Raw genomic sequence first — 25,140 nt, forward strand, 5'->3', positions numbered from 1 at the left:
CAGCTGCCCAGTCCCCAAGTCTCCACAGTGGAGAAGGCACCGAGAGGAAGCCAGAGACTGTGGACACTGCCCCAGCTGGCCCTGTGAGCAGCCTACTTCTGACCTCTCAGTGGACTTCAGGATCCAATTCCCTTAGCTGGAGGGTCACTGGGGATGGGATCAAGTGTGCCTGAGCTTTGGTTTTTGTTGTCAGTCCTCAGACTGGGCTCAGGCCTCCTGTAGTGTAAGGAAAATGAAAACAAATGGTCAGGCTCCCTCAGATGTTCAGAGTCTTGCTGAGCATGACCTAGCCTGTTTAATGTAAATATGTTAATCGTGCACGTGCGCCCAGGTGTTCCTTGGTTATTTCTGATGTAATCGTGCACGTGCGCCCAGGTGTTCTTTGGTTATTTCTGATGTAATTGTGCACGTGCGCCCAGGTGTTCTTTGTTTAGCTGAGTCGCACCCATGTGTCCCTTGGTTGTCTGACTTAAGTATAAAGGACAAACGGCTCCGATCCACAGTGCCCCCAGGCCGCCCGCGGGAGGCCACTAGAAGGCTGTTGCTACTGCTGGAGGCTGAGTTCCTATCCAAATAAAGCATGTCAACCTTGTCAGTGGCTCCCAAGGTCTTTCTCCAATTACTTAGCTCGGGACCTGCATATGAGGGGTCTATAACCCAATCTGCACAGGACGGGTTTGAAGGGTCTGTGAGCCCTAGCCCGGCATGTAGTCTTTCTTGGTTCAAGAGAATTAACCTTCTGGTCAAGAGTTCGGACCCTTGAGGAGCTTCTACCTTTTAGGCAACAACAGCCGAGCTCTAACCTGCTCTCTCAGGAGGGATGTGGACAAGCAGTCCTCCCCTGCCCCCAGAAGCTGGCTCTATGACAAGATTCCTGAGCTGTAGAGCGGCCCCCACCTCATACTAGCCAGAACAGCCTGGTTCACCTGCAAATGCTAGTTTAGATCCAAAGAAGGGATAGATGCCAGAAGGCACAGGCCAGAGACCCTAGGGGCCAAGTGAGTCTCTGAGTTTGGGGAAGATAAGAAAATTAGGAAAAACCAGAACTAGAAACACAAGCAGAAGGAGCAGGGGGTGCAGGTGAAGTCTTAGCTGAGACTCAGGGTGCAGGGACTGGGCTCTGCTCAGTGTCTCCACAAGACAGACTGTCCGGACAGAGAAGAGAAGGAAGACAAGGAGGGGGTTCTTTAAGTCGGCGTCTGCACCGTTATTTACGGATGCTTCACTTGATTTGGGTCTCCAAACCTGTGCTCGGCATGGAGACTGAATGTCCCTCACAGCTGCTCCTTCCTGCAATAACAAGACTGACATCACTGTTGTCAGGGAAATGGTGTTTTGATTAAAATCATGTGACAGCTACTTCGTGACTCAATAAACAAATCCCATTAACCCTCGCCTGACAGGTGCCTGCCAGTAGCTGTCAGCAACCTGTGGATGGTCCAGGATGGAGCAGCTGAGCTGACCCAGGGCGGCAAGGGGTGGGAGGTGACCCAGGCTGCTCCCTGGCAGGTCCTGCATGGGGGGGGACATGTGTGACACTGAGCACACAGACAGCTCTGCAGAGTCAAGGGTCGGTCTCAAGGAATCAAGGAGGAACCCTTCATCAAGAGGAACTGGCTCTCACCCCTTAGGCCAGGACCAAGTGGTAGGCCCAGCCCTGAGATGTCAAATGGCTCCCTCAGGGCCCTAAGGCTGGCCAAGGGCTGACGACAGTTCCCAGGGCTTTCAACAGCCAGGCGTTCACTCTGACACATTTGGACCGATCAGTGAGTTTGCTATGCACCACAGACAGTGAGGGGTTAAAAACAATTTCTGGTTTGCCACTGGATGACTTCCTGGATCACTCACTTGGCTGCTGGCCCCTGACACACAGGGCTCTGCCTGGCAACAGCCAATTCCCTTCAAATCTCACCCTCGGGTCATTTTCCTTGAGTGAAACAAATGCAGGGAAGGCTCCCAGGTCACAGGGCAGGGGATTTTTCTGGGTTAAATGAACTGCTGCTTCAGAGACCTGGGTTCCTGGCACCACTGGGTTTCTGGAAAACAGACTCGCAAGAAGACATGACAGGTTGAGGGAGGTTCACGACCGCCTGAAAAATGAAGATGACAGCACCCACCACCTAGAGTTGTTGAGAGGATTAAATGAGGTTTTGTCAAGTGCTTTTGATGAGGCGCTGCAGCGTCCCCAAGGCTCAAGCTAATACTGTTTCCTCAACTGGCGAAGGCCCAGCACGCAGCCTTCTTCAGAGCTGAGCACGCTGGCTGCGGGGGTGCCTCAGTGACCCGCCTCAGGTCAGGTGCGTAGCAGGCGTTGAATGACACAGGCAGTGAGCCCTGAATTTGTAAATATGTAACTCCTTTCTTCCCAAAGTAGTATGTGGTTTAGGCCTAGAAGATATAACCGTTCTTCCCACTCCTTCAGCCAACCTCTTTCCTAAGGCCCAGGTCTATGAAGTGGACATAAGGGTGCAGAGCGCTGGCCACCTCAGGCCTCTGTCGGTCAGAGCCCAGGGGCTGCGGAGGCTGTGAGCAGCGTCAGTCACCAGCACTTCCTCCCACCGTGCAGCCACTGCAGGGAATGGCGAGAACATTCTCAGAGGAGTGACTACAGTTCAGGGTCTGGACAACAGGAACAGTTTTCATTGCCTCAGTTCACACAAAATGAAAAGACAAAAATTTAAAAGACAAACTTTTCCATGTTAGTGTTTTCGCCAAGAAAATCTACCAGAGTGGATATGAAAATGCCAAATTCTTCCCGATAAACTAAATGCAGCCTGGCATCAGCACCCGGCGGCCGACACCCTCCACGCTCCTTTTCTGAATGTATTTGTAAGTCACAAATCACGGAAGCACTTCCTATCTTGGATAGAAATGACTACTTGAGAGGAGCTGTGGCAAGTAACAGTCCACGTTCTGTGAGAAAAAGGGGAACAGCCTGTTTCTACAAGCAACTCTTCACCAAATCACCCCTCTGTCTTCTGCCTCAGCCTCCTTGTCTCTCACTAGGGAGAGACGGAGATTCAACAGGCCTCAAGCCACGGGATGACAAGCTGTGGCCAGCAAGCCCACCCCTCGTAAAGCATTCCGAGAATGAAGGAAGTAAAACAGGGCACCTGACCAGTTATACTCTCCATTATAATACCAAAGCCAAGGGTTCGGATCCCCTTAACCAGTCAGCTGCCAAACAAGAATTAAAAAATTATACTCTCCTTGCCCTTAAAACCTGACTGTGTCCTCGGGGACAGTACAAGGGACTGCTTCTCTGCCTATCCTGCTGCAACCCCCTGTAGTGCCAGGCAGTGCTGCGGGAGGCAGGACTTGGGCCCCATGCTTCTGGGGCACTTACCTTCCCAGTGTCCTCTCCAGGCACTCTGGGTCTCAGGAAGTGGTTCTTGTTAGCCTCAGGGACACTGGGATCTTCACCGTCCTTCATGGGAAAATCTAGCTTCCTCAGCATTTGCGCCACCACTAGAGATACAGACAGCAGCTCTGTAACTGTCCCTTCAGGGCACATCCCTCCCAATCCCACTCGCACTTCCTGACCAGGATGGCTTCACTAGTTCTAGCACCAGCGCGGGAAGCCCAGCAACCTCTGAGGACACAGGACCCTGGGCAGAGAAGGCCGGTTCACCCCAGGACCTTATTCGATGTCTTTGTCTCAGGAGCCCTGGGAAGTGCCATCCCGCTGGGCCTTGTGGTGCCCAGCTGGGCGCTCCCTACATCTTGGTCCCTGACAGCCTACAGAACCCCACCCAGACGAGAAGACTCCTTTCACAACTGGTAGTATCAGTTTAAGAAAACTCCAAAGAAAGAAATGACTTTGCTTTTTTTCTACCCAGTGAGTAATTAAACTCTCTCCATCCTCCAGATTTCCATCAACCAAACATTATGTAATTTCCTGGAAACAGCAGATTTGTGGAGGCAAACAGGGACTAGTGAGACTATTCTAGGTACAGAAAAGGACTGGAGACATGTGAGGGAATAGGAAAAAGAGGAGCAAGGGACAGGATGGAAATGGGAATACTGGGGAACCAAAGGGAAACAATTATGTAACATCAGATGGCCATCACCTCATCTGTTAAACGAGTTCTACATCCAAGCACTGGAGAAACAGGAGGCTTTAGAACAGGAGTGCCAGAAGAAAAAAGTGCCAGAGGAACTTAAGTTAAAAAGCAAGAGGACAGGACAAGCACCCCCCTGCCCTGCCATCTCTGGTGGGAGGGAACCAGTGTGATTTCTACCGGAAAGTACCAGACTTTCAGCTCAGTGACAACACAGTGGTTAATAAAGGAACAAAACCTCTACAAGAAAACACTGATACAGCTTAACCACTGGGTAAGGAGTGACATGCTTGTTTCCCCTGGAGGTCTGCAAGTATCTCGAATGCTTAGAGGAGACAGTTCTAAGGTCAGGCTGCTGTCTCTGTTGAGTCAGAACAAGTTGTCCAGCAAAGACCCCCAGGGCCCTGCATCACAGTGGCCAACCTGTGGCATTTCCATGAGCCGAAGGTTGCCTATTACTTTAACCAAAAAAACACACATTAACCTGTTTGTTCTTATAAAACAACAAGCATCTTTAAGTTCATATCTTCTTGGCAGTATAGACGGAGAAACAAGAGCTGGTCTCTTAAATGCACGAGGGGTAAACTGCACACAAACTGTAGAAATACTAAGGTGAATTCTACTGTTGATAAGACATCTTTATTGGCATAGGCTGTATGTGTGAGTGTCTCTGCTTCACTTCCCTAATCAACCAAACAACTGGTCTAAACTGCCTAGGATGGAAAAACAAGAGCAATGTATATTCAAGGCTCTGATAAATCCAAACGGAACCGTTGCATAAGCTGGGGGACTGGAGAAGGGACACATAAAGCTTATTTCCTAAGAGCAGAAAAATCTTTTTAATTGTGTCAGTGAGAGAATGAGATACAGTCTGGTACCTTTGATGACTTGTTCCATGCACGCAACACATCAGAGAACAAATTTTAGAAATTCATTCATTGAATACATTTTTATTGAGCATCTACTGTGTACACCAGACACTCATCCAGGCACTGGTGATATGGCAGAAGACAAAACAGACAAAAATGCCTGCCCCTACAGAGCTCCTAGAGCTTACATTCTAATGAAATCAAGACAGGAAAAACTAATCTGTAGAGTAAATAGCCAAGTTATATGCCAAAGAAAAATTCCTCTGAGAAGTAACAAAAGGGATTCCCTATTGCTTAAGTCAGAAAGAAACAATGACATCCCTAAGGGGTCACCCAAAAAGATAGTGGCTTTGCTGAGCTTCATGACCCACATTTGAGAAAGTAAGAGCTCACTGTAACTCTCTTTAACAGTCTTGGAACAGAGAGGTCAATTCACAGGGTTCCCCAGGGGGTGTACAAGGCCATTTTGAAGTCTATCCCTAAACCAATGGCATTTCCAACCAAAGAGTAAAGCAATGGTTCCAGGGCAAATTGGTTTCAAGAATCAAGACAACAGTCTTTCAGATATAAAATTCAATAAAGAGGAACATAACCTGCAGGTAATAAAAAATAAAGAACCATGAAACTAAAATTACAATGTTTATAGCATAACAGTTTAAGATATTAAAGTGAGAATGTAGAAAAGATTTTTGCTTAGAAAAATATTTAATCCTTGGCCCCAAAAGTCATAAAATAGAAACTTACTATATAAGGTAATTTGGCAGTTTAAAATGCAGGCAAATAATTTCTGACTTAAAATTTCTGTTCTGTTTTTCTGAGGTAAGCCAAACTTGAGAGTATTTAGTCAAACTTGGGTTTACATAATTATTTAATATACACATAACAGGGCTCACTAGATTTAAAAAAGGTTGTGAATGAAATCAACAGTTCAAAAATGTGGAAAATGGAAACAAGCAAACTACACAGCAAGATGCACTGAGAGAAAAATAAGCTACAGTAAAACCTCACTGAGTCAGTTTGATTAGGTGAAAAATGTAAATAAACTTAAAAGAAAAAATATTTAAATTCTCCATGAAATACATATGATATACATTTCAAGGATAAAGAGTAAATTGAATGCATCTAGAAAAAAGGTGTGGCCTTCTAGAGATCCTCATGGAAGGTAGTATAATAAAATATAGAAAAAATATAGAAAAGAGTGACTGGTAATTGGCATCTCAATTGGTAAATGGGTACTTTTAAAAGAGAGTTTTAAAACTACTTAAGTTGTACAAATAGGCTTCTTTACATACTGTTAATTTGCTTCAGTAAACCTTTCAGCTTAACTCATATTATCTTAAATTTCAGGAGGAATTAATGAGGTTTTACTGTGAAAGGAGAAAAACAAACACTTCCAATGATAAGATTCCAGCGTCACCCAAAATATTAGCAATGAAACTTCAGTGTGGAAAGATACTGTACAATGTAGCAAGGGCCAGATGCTAATATTGCCGGAAGCAGAACCAGGTAAAGAGTAGGAAAACCACAAAGCATTATACCAGTGGTTCCTATACCCATTCAAAACACAAAACTGCAATCTTACAGTGAAACAGTAGAACTACTAGTTACTAGGACACACTCAAGTTAGTTTCTCGAGGGGAGAGAGAAAGGGAGAGAGAAGTATTTTTGAATGTAGTCACATTGGTAAGCCATTGAAATTCAGTTAGGTTTCAACATCACATGTTAGCAGCAAGATGCATCCACATTCAGATTTCTAAATGACATGATTACAGTCAAAATAAAGCAAATAAAAACCAAAATGACCAGTACATTAACCCTGAGCTTCCACATTCTCCTTTCATGTGAGACACTGATGCAAGACCATCATAATCCAGGAAAATGTGGTTTTCACTACAGTCAAATCCTGATGTGTCTCCCAAATAAACAGTTTATAAAATAAGTTATTCTAAACCATGTACACTTAACTTTGTAATGATGAAGAGACACAAAGATACATGTAAACATCAAGAGAATCACTCTACTCCATGTCTGGGTACAAACCCATCCAGACTTTGTCTGGAATATTAAGTGGCCAGGGCCTGACTAAACAGTGAGGATTTAGGAGCCCAGACAGTGCCGGAAAAGCATTAGAAGACAATCGAGATGACTGTACCAAGTGTCAAGAATTGGTCAATCAGAATGGCTTAACTAATTATCCCAACAAGGAAGGTGAGTAAAAAACAACCCCATTTCTTCTTTAGAAAGAATCAAGTCACTGAAATTTGATTTCTTCTAAGTTGTTGCTTTTTGCTTGGATGAGATCTTGAAGGTTTTCCATTTTTTCTCCACCCAGTTTAAGAACACATTGACTAGAAATCTGTGATAAGAATTTAGTAAAGTCTTTTCCCTCCTGTTCCTCATTATGCCAACGCAAGAACTGGAAAATTCCAAACAAAATCAGTTAGTGGTGCAGAAAGCTCATGAATTATCTATATCACATCAAAACACAGTAACAAAGATGCAAAAACATAAGATTAAGAACTTCTCGTTGTGGTCAGTTTCTTCACTCTGCCAGGCTAATCAGAAGTCGAACATTAAAAATTAATTAAAATCCAAACCAAAAACTGTTCTTAACAGTAAGAATCATATTTCTACCCAATCTACATGAAACTGAGAAAATGGCCTGTTCACTTATGAAAGAAAGGTGAGCCACGAAGGTTCCAACTTAAGAGGGATACCAGCATTCCAGGAACTTGCCACCCTCCCTGTCTCTGCTAACACTTATCACCCTGCCCTCTTAACACCACTCGCCAAAGCATAAGCTTGCAAGGCAGAAAACAAAAATACATACCACTTATAGCTTCCTGTGCAAAGTATTTGACATCCATATCTTCATCTTGACCTAACTTCTGTAATACCGGCTTAACTTCTTCCTGCAAAGCACTGAAATTCAAAAGCACTACCTGTGAAAGGCAGTCTAGTGGGCCAGAGAAACCCTTTATGGTATATATGCTCTATGGTAATTTTTAAAGTTTAAAATAAAAAAATATTTTACAAGACTTATAAACTTGAAAAATATACTAAATAATTTTCAAAGAAAATAACTTAATTTTAGCTATTACTCCCCACTGTAAGATAAAAGTTAAAATATACTTTTAAAACAAGAATAACTCTAAAATCTTACTCAGTGTCTAGAATTGGTCCAATTTTTTGTAGAGATTTGGCCACATTGAAACGAACATTTGCTACTTGGTCTCCTGCCATTTTTAATACAATGGGCAGCATTTGCTTAGTGGTTATTTCCTGACCACAGGCTTCAGACAGTGCCTAGAAAAATAAATAAGATGGCACATTTAAAACACTTATTTTTTTAAAATATCCTAAAATGTAATGAGACAAATTAATATTTAATAAGAAAGTAATTAACCAACGGGAAGACGTTTCTAATTTGAGCATCTGAATAAGGGACACAAAAAATCATTCAAAGAATCAGAAAGTTAGACCAGAATTCACAACTAAATTGCAACTAAAAATACTACTATAGATTTTAACATGAATTTTTAAATTCTTTCATCTCCTGTCAAATTAGCATAAAAAAATATTCAAAATAGAAGACAATATATTCAGAATTCAGAAATACAGTTGTGAATAATTGCTATAATGTTTGAGCTTAGCAATAATAGTTATGTAATACTTACATTAATGCAGAACAAAGTGGTCATTCTATGCAAATAATTAGGATCATCTGCCATTACTAACACTTTAGGAACGATGGTATTTTGGGCCCACTCTATACCAAATTTCTGAACTAGTTTCATGAGGTTGTTGGTAGCAGCTTCTCGGATGGCATACACTGCAGAGGAGGTCAAGAACATATTCTCATACTGCTTATTACTTTATAAGCATAATCTAGCTTAATTTACATCAACATCAAACATGGACATAAAACAAAACCTCTCTACAAACAGACTCCAAATGCAATCATACTGCAATGACAAGCATATTCAGCCATAACTAATAATACACTGATCTGTTGATATAATTTCAAAATGTATAGTGTGTCCAAGGAAAAGGGATGTAAGGAGCTCATCATGTACATTACCAAGTAACAATATGAGTGCCTACTATGTGCTATGTGTTACAGGAAAAATACAAGGGTACTTCCAAAAGTTCATGGAAAGATTCGTATTATCTCTTAATTCTACTTTCCTGAACTTTTGGAAGTACCCTCATACAGAAGATACTTTTTCTCAAAGATAATATACTCCTATCAGAGGAATGAAAGCTAACACACTCCAAGAAGTCACATGGTACAAGACCGATTATAACGAAGTATGACATTGTGTAATAAAAACTGTGAGGGCTATACGAGTTTAAAGAAGAGTGAACAGGGAGGTTTGTGAAGGCTTTGGGAAAGAAGGAGGCCTTGCACTGGCCAGTGAGGATTAGGGAGGATTTGTGTAAGTAGACAGAAGAGGGGAGGAATTCCTGGAAGAGCAAAAAAACGTACCCAGGATACAAAGGAAAAAATTAAAACCTATGAGACTTTAAGGTTACGCAGGGTGGACGCAGGTCACAGAGCATCCTGAAAGCTAAATTCAGACTTGATAAGAAAAACTGATGGGTTTTTAAAGCAAATTTGTGACCTGGTGACCAATGTGGCATTTTAGAAAGATTATTCCAACATAGTCAAAGGAAAGACATCAAGGAAATCATGCAGAGGCCACTGTGGCCACCCATACAACAAATACAAATTCAGACCAACTTGCTTCTTTTCCATTAAAATTGTTTAGGTTGAAACAAGATGTCAAATGTCTTCTGTGAATAAATGTGCCTGCCTTACCTTGTAATAATTCCCTACAAGATCAAAGATATCACAAAGCTAGATAATAAAGGTCTGAGGTACTATCTCCTCATAATTAGTCGCTATACACAGCACTGAACAAAGAGAGGCCTAGTGTCACTTCACTTTACAGGTCCAGTAAGACTCACAATTTAGGCTTAGATAAAAAACTGAAGGTAGTAGGTACTGATTCCTTATTCTCTCAGCAGGAAGGCCCAACACCTCCTGGATGATAGGAAGGGCAGGAATAGCTATCTGAGCCACAACCCCAATCCTAGGCAATATTATATAAGCCTCCAGATGAGAAATGGCCAACTTTACCAGTTTGCAGATCCTTTCAGATAATGACATTGAGGAGAAAAGGCAGGACAGCATAGACAAGTATCTATACAATTTATTACCAACACTTAAACTAACCAAAGTCTGTGGAAGAAGCAGCTGCCAGTCATACCCAGAAGCACTCTCTAAGGAGCAAGTTCAAGTCAACTGTTTTACCCATAATACAGATTCTTTCCGGGATGTCTATAGTCTTTGTCTTTGGCCCAAACCCTTCCCCACTCCTCCTCTTAAAATGGAGCTAGCTAGTGCTTCTGTGTCTTCTCCTCTAATTAATTACTAATTTTGGAATAAGCTTGAGATTTTTCTCATCAAAATGCCATTGACGTAGGAAGGGATCCCACTTCCAGAGTAACCAGGGACTGGGCACACACATACTTAGCCTTGACCAAGACCTTAATTGCACTGAACTTTACTTGGCCAGATGCCCACTACGTTCTTGGCTCCTCTCAATTCAGTTGCCAGAAGAATGCAAACCACTCCACAGTTCTGCCTGTTTTCTCCTAGTTCTCCCTCCCCACCCCTACCCCAGGTCTGGCTGACCTGCAAGGTTTCTTTGAATTCTATCTATGCTCACTAACTTTGACACCTTCTTTCTCTTATAAAAAATAAATTCTCCTTCTGAATTCCTCCCTCTGATCGATACTGTCCGCTCAATCACAGGAATATAGGTGACTGATACTTTCTTCTTTATACTTCTCTGGGTTTTTTTTTTTTTTTTTGGTGGCTGGCTGGTACGGGGGATCCAAACTCTTGACCTTGGTGTTATAACACCACACTCTAACCAACTGAGCTAACTGACCAGCCCTCTGAATTTTTCACAATTTTTTTTACTAATTTAATAACCAGGAAAAAAGTTTTTAAAAATCTAACTGATCAGTGATTACTAAATAACAGTTATGAAAAATGCAAAAGCAAAACAACAAAAAAAACCCTATGATGAAGTACAGAACAATTTCAGAGCTGCCATTTCACTGGTTCAAAGAATGTTTGCAGTCCCCACTTTAGTATGCTGCTGTAGTAGAATAAATAAGAGTCTCTCCTGCTCCCAAGGTGGAAGAAAAAATTCAGAAGCAAAGAAGGAGTAATAAAGTTGCATAGAGAGAGCAATCCTACACAGAAAGAGTGTTAGGAATTTAGAACTTTAAAAACTTAAATATAAAACCTAAAAATAAAATTAAAACTTTAAAAATAAAACACTGTCTTAATCTAGAATGCCAGCTTTCCAAGAAAGTATAGAATGAATTGCTGGGACACGCCATTTCCATTAACATTAAATATTTATTAGAAAGAATACAAACACTTTAAAAAAAAAAAACAGGAATTTCTTTCCTATTATTTGCCAAATTTGTTTTTATTTAAAAAAAAAATAGGCCATAAAAAGGCAACTTTAGAGAAGAAAAAAATAAATAATGAAGTCTTCACAATCTAGTTTGAAAACACTGCAACTACCCACATATACATAAGCCCTTACAGATTTTCACATGTTTTTTTCACACCCTTCCTCTTCACTCTCTAACCATATGATCTCCCATATGATACAAATATGCCTTTAACAAAACCACCTACATGTATAAGCAAACACTAATACCCCCAGGCATAAGCACCCACAGATGAACAAAGAGATACACTCAATACATATATAATAAAGTATATATAAGACATTGTGTCATATCCACCAAAACACAGAACAAAAGCTCACAGCACAATGTCACATGAGCCCCCACGGGCACTGATCTGAACAGGTTTAAGGCCACGCTAAAGCTGGTGAGTCTGGACCTGGGACTTGGTACAGAGGGCACATCGCCCACCCACTGCTGCATGGCAGACAAGAGGATATATGCATATACACCTACCTAAGACCTCATGAAAAAGTCATTCCTGCTGTCCTATCTGATTTGCCCTGAGCCCACCTTCTCCTAGGATCATAGCAGTAGCACTCAGGGTTCAAGTTGTAAGCCTTCCTTTCACCAAAATCAGAAATCCAGGCCCTCTCTAGCGTAGGGCATAACTGAGGTCTCCCATTCCTAAGAATCCTGTGCTGTCCCACTGTATTCCTCTTTCTCTATGACACCTCAAAAAAGACAAGTAGTGATTTCTTCCCACCTAGGTCTTTCATCTGATTCCAATCCCTGTCCAACCAAGTCTACACACTCATCCCTCAGTATCTGTAAGGGATTGGTTCCAGAACCCCCTGAGGATATCAAAATCCGTGGATGCTCAGTCCCTGATATAAAATGGCACAGTATTTGCATATAACATATGCACATCCTCCCACATACTTCATCTCTAGATTACTTATAACATTCAATACAATGTAAATGCTATGTAAATAGTCATTATACTATATTGTTTATGGAATAATGACAAGGAAAATAAGTCTGTACACATTCAGTACAAATGCAATTTTTATTCTTTGAATATTTTTGATCAGCAGTTGATACATGGATACAGAACCCATAGATAAGGAGGGCCAACTAGCTATAGTTGCTGAAGACACTAATGACAGCATAGGCAAACAGAAGATTCTGGGTTAAGGAACGAGTAAGTATATGTATTAAAGAGATAGTGTGAAGAAGGGCTGGCCCATGGCTCACTTGGGAGAGTGCAGTGCTGATAACACCAAGGCCGCGGGTTCGGATCCCTATATAGGGATGTCCGGTTGGTTCACTCAGGAGAGCGTGGTGCTGACAACACCAAGTCAAGGGTTAAGATCCCCTTACCGGTCACCATTTAAAAAATAAAAAAATTTTAAATAAAGAGAGATAGTGTGAAGAGAGTGTAATAGTATGAGTAAAAAACAAGGCAAAGAGATTGTTTAATAAAGAAAATAAAATAAAATTTAAGATAGAAAAAAATTGGTAGAAATGTCAAATTTATATTCAGAGGAAGCTAAATGAACTTTAATCAAAGTCTTTTTTCATCCCTACATGGTTAAAGCGAAATATCTGGTCAGATCAGGATTCCTTTCTAAAGGGAAATGTATAAACATCATAGGATATATGCAAAAACATTGGCTTCTCATAATAATCTGTTTTAAATTTATGTACTCACCATGGTCCACAAGCCAGGCCATACATAAAGAATTCAGCTTTTCATCAAAGAATTCCACACCCTATGGATACAGAAAATTCGATTAATACAAATCTCCAAAGTTTAGAAATCAAAATGGTCAATTTATATTACACCAAGTTTACCTGAAGGCTAAAAAACACTTTTTTCCAAATAAGCTGAATTCATGAAACAGCCAGAAAAGGAATACCATGGGATTTACAAACTATAAACTTATTTTACTGGACAGAAATCATAAGGAAAGAAAAGCATAAGTGAGATGGCACAGGCCCTGCTAAGTAGAGTGGCCAGAAGCCAGATATAATACTGCAGAAGAGCAGAAAGGATACAGTGTGGACAATCTGCGAAACAAAATCTAGATTACCTATAAAAATGAATTACCCAGGAAAATACCTATCAGTAATATTAATAATTCTCAATTGTCTTCCCTTCTGCTTAATATCATAACAAGTCCTTAAGGACAAAGCAACTGGCATCAAGATGTAGAGATATCCTCAAAGAGAGTATTTCTGGGATGATGGGAGAAAGCACTGGAGGGAGAATAAAGTAGGGACTCTTACGTACTGGGAAAGGGGACCCAGTGTACAGTCACAGGTACAACCATCCTGACTCTCCCAGCCCTGCTCCTCCTGACTGTCAATAGGTGGCCACTGCAGCACAGGCTGGGGACAAGCTCCAGGAGCTGACTTACACAGACCTCTCACCCTGGGACTTCTGCACCACGTGGGTGAATGCTGAGATTTGTACTTTCCTAGTGCCTTCTCCTTTCTGGGGTCTACATGTTTACAGTCCCTTGCTTCTTTGGATTCTAAGAAGTTCCCAACCAGTGATTATATATTTTAAATAAAGAGATGTAATATAAAGTTTCAGTGCTCTGAAAACAGTGAATGAATAAGATATAATGGCTTTATATTAACAGATCATTATGTACACGTTTTGGCATACACTTAGATTACTGTTTTAGCTTCAAAGATTTCTTTTTCATTTCAGGTTGAGAATTTTCCTTCATTCTTAATTAACTTTTATTTCCCAATTTTTGTGATTTAACTTTACATTTACTTACTTATCATGGTCCACAAGCCAGACCATACATCAAGTCTTGAATTTTATAATTTGACTACCTGATATAAAAATTTCTACCGATAAAGAAAAATTAAGGAGAATATATATACTAACAAGTTGAAATTGTACAACAAAATGTTCATGACTAATGTATGTCACACCCTTGTCAGACAGGTGTAAGTCAGCCAATGGCACCAGATGCCTTGCTTTCACACTGTTCTATCTAGCCAGCAACCCTTGGAGAACTTCCAGGTCTAGAAGGAGAGGTTATATGAAACGGTACTAAAATTCTCTCTCCTTTCTGGACAGTTGTTTCAGTCTTCAGCAAACCAGTTAGCCACTGATGCTTTCCGCTCTGGAGAGTTGATCCATGACAGTCACCAGCAAAGAACAAAAGATGACCTTCAGCACTTGGGAGTGACAGAGGGTGACAAGATGACTTTGCCTGACCCTGTTAGCTAATTACTGATATCTTTGGCATCCATTTTGAAGAATGGAACCCTTCAAATTTTATAAAACACTTAATTCCACATGCACATTCTTTAGATGCATGTTCATAAACTAAATATACCAAAATTAGCAATACAAATTCAGTGGTCAAGAAAAGAACAAAATCAATCCCACACGTTGTAATCTGAAAGGAATGGAAGTGCAGGTGAGGCGCAGGAAACAAACTGCAGTAATGTTAGCAAGTAAGCTGACATATTATGAGCTTTCTCAAAAAATACTCATTTATTCATCAATCAACAAATGTTGTGTCCAATTTTCTTTTTTTAGAAACATAATTGATTGTATGTATCTGTGGGGTACAACATTGAATATCATAAGGTGCCCAATTAATGACAGGCACTACGGTAGATACTTGAAATAAAACACTGAACATTTCCTGCCCTAAAAGAGATCACTTGTCTATCTCCCCAAATAATAAATAGTTACAGTACACTGTAGTTAGGTGCTACCAACAGGGGTAAGGGTATATCAAACTTAGAACTGTCTTGGGCACCTACTAAAAAAGGAAGGAAAGCATGTGGCTATAAAACCCAGCTTAAAATTTTAACTAATGTGATATCAGAGTAAAACTAATCATGAAACTCATACTGTAACAGATAATGTGATAATGTGCACTTTGACTAAAATACTAGCATTACAAGCTTTAATTGTCCTTTCCTATATGGTGATTCCTCAACTCCCTTTAATCAGAATGTAGAAAAAGTGATATCCAGAGACATTTTACTCAGAATATAGGCAAACAGGGAAGCTGCCTTGAGCAAAAATCAAAGCTGACTTATCCTGAAACCATACTCCTTCTTTTTCTTCTCAGTTAAATATTCCTTATGTCAAAGAGGCTTTGAATATCACAAAACCTATGCTACATATACAGTACCAAAAAACTGATTATATTCTTCTACGGCTTCATTTTCAGGTAGTGGTAAGGTAAAAATGTGTTTTTATAATACCTTTTTGTCAGAAATTAATGCACTAACGAAAACCAAAACCATCCTACAGTCAATAAGGACAAGACCATATACTTTCATGCATCTAAATGAACACAATCATATAGGTTATTCGGGCCTCCTACTTGCCATGGTAAATCTGCACTATCTGACGCTACCCTTCAGTTCATGGAGCACACATACTCACCAGCTGGCCCGCCAGCAGTGGCATATACTCAATGATGGCCAGCCGGACCCTCCACTTGGCATCTTCAGCCAGCTCCACTACAGCAGGAAGGAGAGACTGAGAGAGCTGACGAATTCCAATCACTTCATTTACACAATCCAAATTGGAGATGATATTCAAACGAACTTCAGGACACTGCAAGTACACAAATGACTACATGTAAAAATCAAGTCCTCTGACCAATATTCTCCTTTCATAAGGTAAAAATTGCTTAGTAAATTTTAAAATTAGAAAGTACTGACTCGGTAGTTTCAGGTGAAAAAAATGAATAGTCTTGAGGGAAATACTTAACACTGACTACACAAATAATTCAAGGGACATAAATGTAACTGATCTTACCCGGTTCTTTTTTTTTTTTTTAAGATGACCTTGACTTGGTGTTGTCAGCACCACGTTCTCCCAAGTGAGCTAACCAGCCATCCCTATATAGGGATCTGAACCCATGGCCTTGGTGTTATCAGCACCACATTTTCCCAAGTGAGCCACGGGCCGGTCCTTAACGAGAACTTTCAATCAAAAGTCTCTAAGATGGTAAAGGCTCTGGAATGAAATTATATGCACTCTAATCCCAGATCTGTCATAGCTGAGAGAACTTGGGCAAGTTATTTTCTCTCTAGACCTCTGCTTCCTCACCTGTAAAATGGGGAAAATATTAAGACCAACCTCATAAGATTGTTGTGAGGATTATACGTAACAATGCACGCAAAGCACTGAAGATCATGCCTGGCACATAGTAATTACTCAATAAATGTTAGCTGTCATCATGGTTTTTGATATTTCACTTAAACTAAAATAAAAGAAACTTTTTAAAACATAGATACATTAGCTTTAAAGATAAGGAACCAGTGAATATAAAGCAAAAGTCAGACAAAGAAGATGGATAGATGTTTCTCGGTTTGCTTTAATGGGTCCTTGTGCCGATTTTCTGGGGAACCTAAAACCCCATGCTAAACACAGTGATTATCATTAGTTTAAAATAAGTTATGATCTTTTACCTATTTCCATGTTTTGGATCCTATTTTAGTGAAACTTCAAACCAAAATCAAATCAAATCACTGACTATCAAAGGCAATAGGATTTATAGCCAGACTCACCTCATCCTTTAACTGAGCTAAAAAAAGAGGTAGGAGATGTTCGATGGTATTCTCTTTGCCCAAAATGGTAGACAATCCCATAATTACAGAAGCTAGAGCCGATTTGACATGTTGATTGGTATCAGATACTAATTCCTAAAATAAAATCAAAATTAAAAGCCTTTCCTTTTTGTAAGACAACAGAAACTTCCATACCTTCTCCCCCAAAATTTAAAGACAGCACAATTTCAATACTGATTAGTTGATAATGTTTCCTCAGACCATCTGTTAGGTAACATAAATCTATGCACCAGAGAGCACTTTACAATTATTATAGGCAATAATAAGTGATAAATAACAATGTCACACTAAATTAACGTTTCTGCCCCTTTCATTCCTTGTCCACGTTTAAACTCAGAGCTTTAAGGTAAAACAAACCAAAGAAAAAAAAATTGAGGTAAGGTTTACTTTTATATAGGGCAGAGTGAAACAAAACTGAAGTTAGGTTTACCTTTATATGTGGCAGAATTTGATTCATAATTATAGTCTCTCTGCCTTCAATGGGCAAGTTCTCACAAAGTTCTAAAAGAATAAAGAGAAAAACAATGCTTTCACAGAGCCATTTACAAGGAGCCAAATGAGGAAATTTAATCAGGTTTATCAACACTTCCAAGTTCAATCAAATCATTCTTTTAAGCAAATAAGCTTGAAGAGGAAAAATGACTCTTATTCTAAATGGACTTTTTCATCAATCTTTATACACTATCACACTAATCCAACCTGAAAGACACTTTTTTTAAAAAAACAGAAAAAAGAGAAAATGGTTGCTTGGTTTTAAAAATAAAGGAAGCAGCTTTATATGACAATGTGACATTTCTACACATTGAAATCATCTCTATTTATTTGAAAAACAGAACAAAAAACATGCAAAATTCACTGATATAAAAAATGTACCAAAGTGAATGACACATGTTGCAACATAAATTGAACTCTTTAACCTTTCACTTTGTGGGCAGCAGCTGCTCGGACTTCAGCTTCACAGTCTTTAAGTAGATTCTGAAAGGCGGGGATGAGGTCATTTAGGGTGATTTTAGGACCCACAGCTTTCTGGAGCTATAAAAGAATTTGTACAGGGTTTAATGTATACCAATAAAATAACAAATAAGAAGAAAATAATGTAATCTTTAAGTGTGTGTTTTTGCTACAACACTTTCCATTCAAATAAATTAATCCAGAAACTTTTTTTTTTTTTTTTTTAATCCTATATAAAGATGACCGGTAAGGGGATCTCACCCCTTGGCTTGGTGTTGTCTGCACAACACTCAGCCACTGAGCTAAACCAGCCATCCCTATATAGGATCCGAACCCGTGGCTTTGGTGTTATCAGCACCACACTCTCCTGAGTGAGCCACGGGCCGGCCCAGAAACTTCTGATATAATAACAAATCTGTGGATTTGGGGGATTTTTTTCTTTAATGCTTAAAAATTCCAGTGCAATAATTTTACCTCTGAAAATTTATCAGCTACCATATAGCGAACTCGCCAAGATTTATCTTCTGCTGCTTGTCGAAATGTAGGCATCACCAAGGTCTCAAGATCATCCTGAGACAGTAACTGGGCAATACTGACACAAGCTTCCACAGCTAGGAGGCGCACTGAATCCTAAAGGAACAAAATTTCTGTTAATCACTATTTACTGAGAACCACAGGGCACTGTTTATGGTGTGGTGCAGTGCTACTGTGGTGGTGTTTAAAAAACGAAAAAAAAACAACCACACCATATGCAATTTCATGTCTTTATGTCTTGAAATAGCTGAATAGCTGCTCCCTTTGCCTGGAATGGCATGTGAAAGCCATAAAGATAGAAATAAATGACTTTGTTCTACAAATGAACAGCAAATTATGTTCACTACCATGCAGAGTTTTTATTAAGGAAAATGAAATGAAAATGTAAAGATTAAATGAAAAAAAGAGAACATTTTAATGATATCTTCAAGGCCTTACTATAATAGGAAACTGAGAGATAAGAATGAAAATTACACTTGTATTAGTTATTTATAAGAGATTGAAAAGGAGAAAAAGAATAAAGGTAAGAGAAATCACTTAGGAAGCTCTCAGTTTTCAAAACACTCAGTTTGGGGTCGCAATAATAGGAATTTAGGCATGAGATGATGACCTGGAAAGAAATAATGAGGGTACTTCAAAAAGTTCATGGAAATATTTGCATTATCTTTTAATTCTATTTTTCTGTAAACTTCTTGAAGTACACTCATACACAGAAAAACAAACATTGTTTTTTTGGTAGCTGGCTGGTAACAGGTATTGAACCCTGGACCTTGGTGTTATCAATACCACGCTCTAAACCAACTTAGCTAACCAACTGGCTCACAGAAGAACAAATTAAAAGTTAGTAACCAAAAAAAAGAGTTGGATTTAAATGCTGAAGATCAAAGACAGAATAATTTTGAGGTAGCCATGTCTAGAAAAATGTAAACTGCCAAGTGTCAATGTGACACCTGTATGTCCTTTAAGCAAGTGGAAATACACAATTAAGAAAAATCAACGGGAAATTAGGAATTGAGACTTGCAGATTTGGGAATCATACATATACAAGAAGAAGCTGAAAACCTGTAAACATAAAGCATTCAAAAGAAACAGGACAAAAAATTTAACATATATACACACACATATAATCAAGAGAAATAACAGTGACTCCAACTTTCCAAAATATTACAAATTTAAGAAATTGTAGATCAGCAATAAGCAACTATGTGCCTAAGACACACTCACTCCTCTGTATCCAAATAAACAGGCTAAATATCTGTACTGGCTATACAGATTTTTTTATTTCAAAAATGATGCTAAATAAAGAGACTACTATCATCTGTTGAAATACAGGTACAAAGGTACTTCAAAAAGTTCATGGAAGAATTTGTATTATCTTTTAATTCAATTTTTCTGCAAACTTTTCGAAGTACCCTCATATATGCCAATAAATATTTGTTAATCAATTAATTCTCTTCCAGAACTCCTGACTTTCTCTCCGAAACCTATTCTTCCTCCGAGAACCTTCTCCATCTTAGCAATGACACCACCATACACCCAGGTGCTCAGGCCAAAAATCCAGATCTTGATTCCTCTTCCCCTCATCCAGTCCGATAGTACTGAGTGCTATTGACTCTACTCCAAACCTAATATCCAGATCCTCTCCATCTTCACTACTACCACCCTGCTTCACCACCATTATCTCTTACCTGATTATTATAAGTCTCCTAACTGGTCTTCCTTTTTCTATTCTTAACCCCTTTACGATTTAGTTTCTATCCAAAAGCCACAATGATCTTTTAAAAATGTAAATTACATTATGTCATACCCCTGCTCAAAATCTAGGTGTAGTCTCATTGAATTTAGAAAAGAAAATCCTATACTCTGGTTTAAAGGCTCTCTGTGATCTGGTCCCTGCCTATCTTCCCCATCCTTATCTGTCACCAGAGTTTCCTTCAACCACTACAGTCCGACCTTAGGGCCTTTTCACTAGGTGTCCTCTCTTCCTGGAATTCTCTTTTCCTGGAGTTCTGACACTCCAGGAAAGGGCAAGGCTGGCATTTCTCTTTCATGTTCCATTTTATCAGGTTCAGAGTACTTCTCTTAACTAGCCAGTCTAGAAGGATGCCCTATAATCACTTTCTATATGTCACCCTAATTTATCTTTTTTTTTCAGGCTTAATTATTTTTCCTTGTATAAAAACCCTATGTTGTAGCCACAGCTGGAGCCTGGGTCTGCAGAGAGACTCTAGCGTGGGTCTTTACAAGACAGTCAGTGAATTCCTGATAGTGAGACTTGGTGAACACGGTCTCCTTCCAGAGGTCAGGGGTCAGATTGCTGCAGGTCTTGGAGATGGCACCAAAGCTGGCCTTGGCAAAATTGCCCAGGGTGGCCGTGCAGCCCCTGGTTGAGGTGTAGCAGTTGTCAATACCAGCCATCATCAGTAGCTTCCTGGGTACAGAGGCCAAGACGATGCCAGTGCCTCTGGGAGAAGGGATGAGGCGCACCAGCATAGAGCCGCAGTGGCCTGTCACCTTGCAAGGGACAGCATGGGGCTTGTCAATCTTGTTCCCCCAGTAGCCTCTCCGTGCCACAACAATGGAGAGCTAGGCCAGGATGATGGCCACTCAGATGGTGGTGGCTACCTCCTCGGAGCACTTAACACCTAGACCAACATGGCCATTGTAGTCCCCAATGGCAACAAATGCCATGGAACCGGGTCCACTGGCCAGCATGGGTCTGCTTTTGCACCAGCATAATCTTCAAAACCTCATCCTTGAGAGATGCCCCCAGGAAAAAGTCAATGATCTCAGACTCCTTGATGGGCAGGAAGAAGAGACAGATCTCCTCCAGGTACTTGATCTTCATGTCCTTGACCAAGCAGCCCAGCTTGCTGACAGAGATCCACTCCTTGTCCTTGGCCTTGCCTCCGCAAACTCCACGACCCCCACCTCGGATGTCACTGCCAAAGCCTCTGTGAAAGTTGCTGAGGCCTCCCATTCCAGAGCCCTTGGGGCCTCTGGGACCTCCTGCTACACAAGTATCATCTGCCATTTAGTGTTCTCTCGGAGAAGAAGCTACTTTATTTTCATAGTAGATCTATCCCTGATATGTGTCTACTTGTTTTTGCCACTAAAATATAAACTCCTTGAGAGCAGGGTCCTTGCACGCCTTGTTTAACATTGTTTAGCACTGTTTAACACTTGTTCAACACTAGAACAGTGTCTGACTTACAGTAGGTGCTCAACAAATATTTTATCAATAAATGAATAAGGCAAGGGCGCTTTTCTATGGTCTAAAGGAACATACACTTATTTTATAACAAAGCACTTAATATTTTTTCGAGCATCAATTGCTGCTAACAGCACATCCCTACCTATGAGGTGGTCTTATCACCCCAAAAACATCAAACCTAAATCTCATTAAGCCTCTGGATCAGGGGTGGGATAAATACTGCCCAAATCTAAGATGCAGCTAGTTTTTATAAGTTAAGCTTTTACTGAACCCCTGCCATGCCCATTAGTATACTTATTATCTATGGATGCTTTTGCACTACAACAGCAGAGTTGAGTAGTTATAACAGAGACTGGCCCACAAAGCCTAAAATATTTACTATCTGGGACTTCACAAATAAAGTCTGCAAACCCCTGCTCTAGATTCAACTTCCATTTTGCAGGAAATATAGGGACAAAAGAAAATATTAAATTATATCATGGGAAATGTAATCAACAAAATCCCAAATGAGGATTCTAAACCTGTGCTGTTCAGTGTGGTAATAGAAGCTACTATCGACATGTAGCTTCTGAGTACTGGAAATGTGACTAGTACTGTATGTTCAAATGATAAGATTTTGGATATTTTGGGGTTAAATAACATATACTAGTAACATTAATTTTACTAATTTTTCTTTTTTACTTTAAAAAATGTGGCTAGTAAAAAATTTTAAATTAAAAGGTAGCTTACATTATATTTCTGTTGGACAGTGCTATTTTAAACTATAACATCTGGATAACAAAGGAGCAAAGAAAAGGAAGGAGGTGATTACCATAAAAGTCAAGATAATGTTACTCTTAAAGGAGCAGGAAGTGGGGAGTGGAGGAGGGAGGGACTGTGTTTGGAAGGGAGCCCATGGGGGGTGGTTCTTGGGTAGAGGCTGTCAAAACACTGTCTCTTTTCATAGATGACAGTTATAAGATCACATTACCTTTTAATAACTTATTAAATTGTTGATATATTTTGTGCTATTTTTTATTTTAATAAATTTTAAAAATTATTTTGAAAGTAAGATTTACCATCTTTAGATTTAGAATCTGAAAATGAGACTCATCAGTATGTGTCCTGGTGTTCTTGGTCCTGTACACATGAAGCGATCCTAGGGAAGGCACTAGACAAATCAAAAATCCAAAAGGACTCTTCTTCCAGAGTCCAGGAACTGTAAGGGCTCATCCTTCTAAGCAACATCACAAATAGGAAATACAGCCTAGCTGTGAAGGGCATGGGTTCTAGAGCCAAACTGCCAACATTCAAATCCCAACTCTACCACTGCTAACTATGCAGCCTTGAGCAAGTTATTCAAATTTTCTGTGCCTCTGTTTCCTACTATATAAAATGGCGTATTTACCTCATGGGGCTGTTGTGAGGACTAAATTACTTAATACAGGTAAATCACTTAAAACAGAGGCTGAGAAATATTAGGTACTTTATTTAGGTGTTTGCTATTTTTATTGTTATTTCCACACCAAAGAGATCTAGATCCTTGGATTTAAAATCGCTACTATGCAAAGTCACCCCACAAACTAGTACAGAGGAAGCAGAGGGTCAGATAGCTTTCCTAACACATTCTATGCTTATTTATCTGAAAGTCAAAAAGTCCAGGAACCATTATTCTCTCATATCACAATACAGCCTGCAATTCCCAAAGGTTTTGTTACCCGTTGATGCAGCTTTGGTCTTCCTTTCTAATTATGGCTCCCACCTCCTTTCTGACTCCCCCTTCTTTTAACAGCTGCTAATATAAGAGAGAAAATCATGATCTGTTTAAGGAAAAACATAAGGACACTGAGCTGTGTCATACTACACTTTATCCAGGCCAGAATTAAGTATTAATTTTGCAAAAAGGATCCTAACATGAAAACCAAAGTTCCCCAAAGAAATTCTTTAAAATGTTAGAGAGCAGCATATCTTTGTCCATTGAATACTAACAGTAAATTTACCTGTTCATCTGAAGCTAGGTTAGCGAACAATGGAACAATTTCACTTTTCACACTGTCTAATTCCAAAACTTTCGCAAATTCACCTAATTTGGAAGCAGCAGCACGTCGTACCATTGGTGTGTCATCTGAGCACAAGGAATGGAATTGCCTGCAGCATAAAATAATGAAGGTATTCCCCATCAAATATTATTGATTAATTTTGCCCCAACACACATGGATAGACAGACATTTTAAAGATTTTCTGTAGTGGGTTAGAAATCTTTATTCTCCTTTGATCTTAGAATAGGATTTTTAGGTAATGCATGAATGAGCCAAAAGGTTCTTGAGTAGGGGATGAAAGTCCACAGATAAGTTTGGCAAAAGCCATCTAATTAATTCTAATCACTGTTTAGGGATGGGACTGTGTACTTTGACTGCTTTAAGTTGCTGGTTTGATTCCGGCTTCAATGACTATTGACTATTTAACCTACTGATTGTTCTTTAGATATGTTAAGAAAACTGCTTGAATGCTGTTTAAATATGCTGAAGAAATCGCTGTAGGAAGTATGTAGAAAGAAAATGTTTACTAAGGACAAGGTGTTTGTTGGCAAATTGACCTAGCTTTTTACAAATTACATTCTGGAATGTCACATTGTTAATCTACTGCGGTTACTAGTTTTACACTGCCTGTTTTTATGTCCTTCTTTGATGACTGAATCAACTGATTTTTCTTGTGAAACTTCCTTGTCTTGTCAAGGACAACTGGGTGATAAAAATGACACCATCATCAATCCTACTATCCTGGCATCAGCCACTCAGTGGTAACAAGGTACAGTGTAAAAACTGTCAGCCATGAGTCCCTCATAACCCCAAATAACTAAAAAATATACCATAACTTACTGTCTAATTTCTGCCCTGACAGCATTTGAAGCCCTGGGATAGCAAATGCTGAACAAACCACATGCAGATGTGCGAGAAGTGAACCAATCTCCACTTGCAAGGCGTTTCACCAGAGGTACAAAATGAGCTTCCAGAGCAACAGGAGTATGCTCCTGGGAAATCTGCCTCAGGGACTCCACAGCCCTGTCACGAACAACAGTCTCTTCCACAGTTGCCAGACTTTCCAAAGGAGGCTAAATAGATCAAAAAGGAAAACCAGAGAAGAAAATTTATCAAATCAAGTTAAATACAGATTACCACCTTTTAAAGCAACTGAAGGGAGGTAGCACACTTAACCAGAATGTTAGCTACATCATACCAAATGGTACTTTCAGTTCACACAGTGACAACATATGGTGTGGCCAACCCAAAGACACGACTTCTGCAGAAAAGCCAATAGCTCATGTCCCAGATGGCAATTCCCAATGGTGTCTACAAATGACACAGTGGAAAGACTTGACACCATGTTAATATTATTGTGATCTACA

At 39.8% G+C, this 25,140-nt stretch overlaps 1 protein-coding gene and 1 pseudogene across 2 annotated transcripts in view; both read right to left on the reverse strand.

The window, feature by feature from the left end:
* The window catches only part of PPP2R1B (protein phosphatase 2 scaffold subunit Abeta), a 36,654-nt gene that overhangs the window by 6,922 nt on the left and 4,592 nt on the right, over positions 1 to 25,140 (reverse strand). Inside the window, exons 4-15 of one of the 2 annotated variants that reach the window (XM_063093862.1) lie at positions 24,614 to 24,846; positions 23,735 to 23,882; positions 18,482 to 18,637; positions 17,974 to 18,088; positions 17,487 to 17,557; positions 16,997 to 17,131; positions 15,864 to 16,037; positions 13,143 to 13,203; positions 8,608 to 8,762; positions 8,094 to 8,236; positions 7,761 to 7,852; positions 3,347 to 3,468 (exon numbers count right to left, since the gene is read on the reverse strand). In XM_063093862.1, the coding sequence (XP_062949932.1) occupies positions 3,347 to 3,468; positions 7,761 to 7,852; positions 8,094 to 8,236; positions 8,608 to 8,762; positions 13,143 to 13,203; positions 15,864 to 16,037; positions 16,997 to 17,131; positions 17,487 to 17,557; positions 17,974 to 18,088; positions 18,482 to 18,637; positions 23,735 to 23,882; positions 24,614 to 24,846 (1,605 nt within the window). Of the gene's footprint in view, positions 1 to 3,346; positions 3,469 to 4,995; positions 7,347 to 7,760; positions 7,853 to 8,093; positions 8,237 to 8,607; positions 8,763 to 13,142; positions 13,204 to 15,863; positions 16,038 to 16,996; positions 17,132 to 17,486; positions 17,558 to 17,973; positions 18,089 to 18,481; positions 18,638 to 23,734; positions 23,883 to 24,613; positions 24,847 to 25,140 lie in introns of those variants that run through there. The other variant, XM_063093863.1, reaches the window with a different exon arrangement.
* LOC134375810 (small ribosomal subunit protein uS5-like) lies at positions 20,726 to 21,575 on the reverse strand (annotated as a pseudogene).

The sequence above is a fragment of the Cynocephalus volans genome, chromosome 4 (genome assembly GCF_027409185.1).
Source record: "Cynocephalus volans isolate mCynVol1 chromosome 4, mCynVol1.pri, whole genome shotgun sequence".
Lineage (NCBI taxonomy): Eukaryota > Metazoa > Chordata > Mammalia > Dermoptera > Cynocephalidae > Cynocephalus > Cynocephalus volans.